Source organism: Mauremys mutica, chromosome 20 (assembly GCF_020497125.1).
Source record: "Mauremys mutica isolate MM-2020 ecotype Southern chromosome 20, ASM2049712v1, whole genome shotgun sequence".
In the NCBI taxonomy this organism is placed as follows: Eukaryota; Metazoa; Chordata; order Testudines; family Geoemydidae; genus Mauremys; species Mauremys mutica.
The window spans coordinates 24,658,584-24,663,753 of NC_059091.1; the positions used below are offsets into that span (position 1 = coordinate 24,658,584).

Genomic DNA, 5,170 nt, shown 5'->3' on the forward strand with positions numbered 1-5,170 from the left:
GACGCTGGGGGGGGCAGGGACCCTGCTGCTCGGAGCTGGGGGCACGGGGGGGGGGAGGGGAGACACTGCGGGGGGGGCAGGGACCCTGCTGCTCGGAGCTGGGGGCCCCGGGGGGGGAGGGGGGATGCTGTGGGGGGGGCAGGGACCCTGCTGCTCGGAGCTGGGGGCCCCGGGAGATTGGGGGGGAATCTAACCCAGAGCTCCCAGCCCCACGGCTCCAACCTGACTCCCCTTCCAGAGCCAACGTCGAACCCAGGAGTCCTGGTTTTGGACCATGTTTCTCTTCCTCCAAGAGGAGGGTCTAGTGGGTCGGGGAGCAGGAGGGGGGGACCCAGGACTCCTGGGTTCTATCCCTAGTTCGGGGGGGGGAGTGGGGTCTAGTGGCTAGAGCACAGGCTGGGCAGCAGGGCCCCGAGATGGGAATGGAACCCAGGCGTCCTGAAGACATGGGCAGAAATGTGTCAAGTAAACAGCCCCTCCCCCTTTCCTGTTTACCCCTCCCTCTGCCAGCCCCCCCAGCTGGGTCCCGCCCCCTTTCTCACAGCCCCCCGGATACCCCCCCACCACCACATGGACCCTCCCCGTTTCCATGCCAACGCCTCCCCCGCAGTGCCCAGCGGGAGGATCCCTGAGGTGATATTGGAGGGGAGCAGCCAGAGCCGGAGACACCACACCTGTGTCATTGCACCGGGCGGGCCTGCACCCCCGCCCTGACACAGGGCCGCACCCCTGCCCGCCCGCACCCCCGCCCTGACACAGGGCACCCCTGCCCGCCTGCCCGCCCTGACACAGGGCACCCGCACCCCTGCCTGCCCGCCCGCCCGCACCCCTGCCCGCCCGCACCCCCGCCCTGACACAGGGCACCCCTGCCCGCCCGCCCGCCCGCACCCCTGCCCGCCCGCCCTGACACAGGGCACCCCTGCCTGCCCGCCCGCCCGCACCCCTGCCCGCCCGCACCCCCGCCCTGACACAGGGCACCCGCACCCCTGCCCGCCCTGACACAGGGCACCCGCACCCCTGCCCGCCCGCCTGCCCTGACACAGGGCACCCCTGCCCGCCCGCCCGCCCAGACACGGGGCCGCACCCCTGCCCGCGCCCGCCCAGACATGGGGCCGCACCCCTGCCCGCCCGCCCGGACACGGGGCCGCCCGCCCGCCCACCTGCCCAGACACGGGGCCGCACCCCTTCCCGCGCCCGCCCAGACACGGGGCCGCACCCCTTCCCGCGCCCGCCCAGACACGGGGCCGCACCCCTGCCCGCCCGCCTGCCTGGACACGGGGCCGCACCCCTTCCCGCGCCCGCCCAGACACGGGGCCGCACAATCGCCTGGAGACAGGGGGACTCCCTGCTGTGTGTCCAGACCCACACGCGCCCGTCCAGACCCGGGCCCACACGGCCAGACCCAGAGACAGAGCCACGCACACTCAACCCTGGACACACCACTCTTGTGCCTCGGCATACCAGGCCGTGGGGACACACAACTGGGCACACGCCCATCTAGACACCGTCTCCGTTCCAGGCACTCACCCATCTCCCTCCCACCCTGCCCAGAGCTCGCCCCGCCCCTGGCATCACCCCCAGTTCCCCCAGAGCTGGGTGCAGTCTCCCACTCCCTGCCACAGCAGCTCAGTCTGTTGCTGTGTCTCGACGGGTATCCCACCACTCACACCAGCTCTCACTGCCAAAGCAAAATCTACCCAGAAGGCACCTGGCCCAGGCTGGGCACGGGAGCTCCGGCCCCTGGACCCCAGCACCAACGCACAGGTCCCACCCATCCCTCCTCATTTGCATACGACCTTGTGGGAACCCAGAGCCAACCCATAAAAGCCCCACACACGCGATGCCGGCTCCTAGCCAGGTAGCCACAGTGAAGGGCGTCTTAGAAACAGGGGATGGGCAGGCGGGGGGGGGGGGTTCATATGGGGAAGGACTTGGATGGGTGGGGATGGAAGAGATTGGACGGATGGATAAAAGGGGAGGGAGGGACGGACAGGCAGACGGATGGATGGACGGACAGGCAGACGGAGGGAGGGATGGACAGGCAGACGGATGGATGGACGGACAGGCTGACGGGGGTGGTGGATGAATGGACGGACAGGCAGATGAGGGTAGTGGATGGAAGGATGGACAGGCAGACGGGGATGATGGATGGAGGGATGGATGGACAGGCAGACGAGGGTGGTGGATGGAGGGATGGATGGACAGGCAGACGGAAGGGTAGATGGACGGACAGGCAGATGGGGGTAGTGGGTGGATGGATTGATGGACAGGCAGACGGAGGGGTGGATGGATGGATGGATGGATGGACGGACAGGCAGATGGTGGGGTGGGTGGATGGATGGATGGACAGGCAGACGGGGATGATGGATGGAGGGATGGATGGACAGGCAGACAGAGGGATGGACGGACAGGCAGACGGAGGAGTGGATGGATGGACGGATGGATGGACGGACAGGCAGACAGGAGTGGTGGATGAATGGACGGACAGGCAGATGAGGGTAGTGGGTGGAGGGATGGATGGACAGGCAGATGGAGGGGTGGGTGGATGGATGGATGGACAGGCAGACGGGGATGATGGATGGAGGGATGGATGGACAGGCAGACAGAGGGATGGACGGACAGGCAGACGGAGGAGTGGATGGATGGACGGACAGGCAGATGAGGGTAGTGGGTGGATGGATGGATGGCCAGGCAGACGAGGGTGGTGGATGGAGGGATGGACAGACAGGCAGACGGAAGGGTAGATGGACGGACAGGCAGATGGGGGTAGTGGGTGGATGGATTGATGGACAGGCAGACGGAGGGGTGGATGGATGGATGGATGGATGGATGGATGGACGGACAGGCAGATGGTGGGGTGGATGGACGGACAGACAGGCACACGGAGGGGTGGATGGAGGGACGGACAGACAGGCACACGGAGGGGTGGATGGAGGGACGGACAGACAGGCACACGGAGGGGTGGATGGAGGGACGGACAGACAGGCAGACGGGGGTGATGGATGGAGGAATGGACGGACAGGCAGACGGGGGTGATGGATGGAGGGATGGACGGACAGGCAGACGGGGGCGGTGGTGGATGGAGGGATGGACAGACAGGCAGACGGAGGGGTGAATGGAGGGATGAACGGACAGGCAGATGGGTTTGTGCGGGGATGACTGAGGATGGACAGATGGACAGGCAGACGGGGGTGGGGTGGATGGACGGACAGGCAGACGGGGGTGGTGGATGGACGGACAGGGAGACGGGTTTCTGTGGGGATGGACGGACAGGCAGACGGGTTTCCGTGGCGATGGACAGACAGGCAGAGAGGGGTGGTGGATGGACGGACAGGCAGACGGGGGTGGTGGATGGACAGACAGGCAGACGGGGGTGATGGATGGACGGATGGACGGACAGGCAGACGGGTTTCCATGGGGATGGATGGACAAGCAGACAGGGGTGGGATGGATGGACGGACAGGCAGACAGGGGTGGTGGATGGACGGACAGGCAGACGGGGGTGGTGGATGGACGGACGGACAGGCAGACGGGGGTGGTGGATGGACAGACAGGCAGACTGGGGTGGTGGATGGACAGACAGGCAGACGGGTTTCCGTGGGGATGGATGGACAGGCAGACAGGAGTGGGGTGGATGGACGAACAGGCAGACGGGGGTGGGGTAGATGGACGGACAGGCAGACTGGGGTGGTGGGTGGACGGACAGGCAGAGGGAGGTGGTGGATGGAGGGACAGGCAGACGGAGGGGTGAATGGAGGGATGGACACACAGGCAGAGGGAGGTGGTGGATGGAGGGACAGGCAGACGGAGGGGTGAATGGAGGGATGGACACACAGGCAGAGGGACGTGGTGGATGGAGGGACAGGCAGACGGAGGGGTGAATGGAGGGATGGACGGACAGGCAGAGGGAGGTGGTGGATGGAGGGACGGACAGGCAGACGGGTTTCCGTGGGGATGGATGGACAGGCAGACAGGGGTGGGGTGGATGGAGGGACAGGCAGACGGAGGGGTGAATGGAGGGATGGACGGACTGGCAGAGGGAGGTGGTGGATGGACGGACAGGCGGACGGGTTTCCGTGGGGATGGACGGAGGGGGCAGGACACAGGCAGGGGCAGACACCGGGCCCAGTGCCCGCCCCCACCCTGGGGCGCCCGGCTTGGCGCTGGGGGGCAGCCCTACCTTGTTGGACGCCATCTCGCTGACGGAGCGGTAGGTCTGGATCGTCTCCAGCTGGTCCAGGCACCAGTCCAGCTCCTCCAGGGTCTCCTTGGCCAGCTGCTGGTAGGTCTCCTCTGGGGAACAGAACTGCTGCCGTGAGCACCGACCAGGTGAGGGCCCCATGGGGTCAGAGGGGCCTGGGGGAGCTGCCCCCCAGCTGAGTCCACCTGCACGGGGCAGGGGGCTGGGAGTGGGGCCTAGTGATTGGAGCAGGGGGCGGGAGCCAGGACTCCTGGGTTCTATCCCGCTCTGATGCTAACTCCTCATACACCCGTGGTAGAGCCAGCCCTCCCTGTGCCTCAGTTTCCCCCCTGTAACCAGCCCCCCCCCCAACCTCCTAGAGTGGGGCTGAGCCACCAGATCCCAGAGACGTGGTGCCGAGCGCCCCCAGGCGGGGGCGGGGGGTCCCGTTCCCGGCCCCTCCCCCAGCACTTACCTGACAGCATCGCCTTGCAGGAGGTCGGCTGGCTGCCCACCGGGGACCTCCTGGGGGGGCAAGACCAGAGAGAGGCTCAGCCCCCCGCCCCCCACAGCCCCGGGGGGCAGGGCGGGGCCGGGAGCAGGGCCTTTGCCAGCCCCACGCTGCCCAGGGTGGCGTCTCCCTCCTGCCCCCTTTCTCCCTGGCTGCGAATCAGGCCACGCGAGGACGCTCAGTGGGGCTCCCGGGGCCCCGGGTGGGAGCAGACTGGGGGGCTGCGACCAGCCCCCCAAAAGGAAGGTGATTTACCAGGTGTGTGTGGCGGGTCCCTGTGCACCTCACGCCAACTGCACGTCCCAGCACAGGGCCCAGGTGTGTGTGTGGGGGGCCACACTGGGGGGCTGGGCTACAGGCAGCGGGGGGGGGCTCCGGAGGGGGGCTCCCTCCTCCCATAGGCTGGCAGCCCTGGAGCTATTGGGGATTCTCCGCTGTTTCTGCTGGGGGAGGCTGACTCCTTAAATCCCCAGTCGACC

At 67.5% G+C, this 5,170-nt stretch overlaps 1 protein-coding gene across 1 annotated transcript in view; it reads right to left on the reverse strand.

Moving 5' to 3' along the window:
• LOC123353737 (cAMP-specific 3',5'-cyclic phosphodiesterase 4B-like) overlaps positions 1–4,815 on the reverse strand; it is a 27,506-nt gene extending 22,691 nt beyond the window's left edge. Inside the window, exons 1-2 of the mRNA XM_044995122.1 lie at positions 4,656–4,815; positions 4,181–4,293 (exon numbers count right to left, since the gene is read on the reverse strand). Of these exons, the coding sequence (XP_044851057.1) occupies positions 4,181–4,293; positions 4,656–4,665 (123 nt within the window). The 5' untranslated portion in view covers positions 4,666–4,815. The remainder of the gene's footprint in view (positions 1–4,180; positions 4,294–4,655) is intronic.
• Between the last annotated feature and the right edge of the window lie 355 nt (positions 4,816–5,170).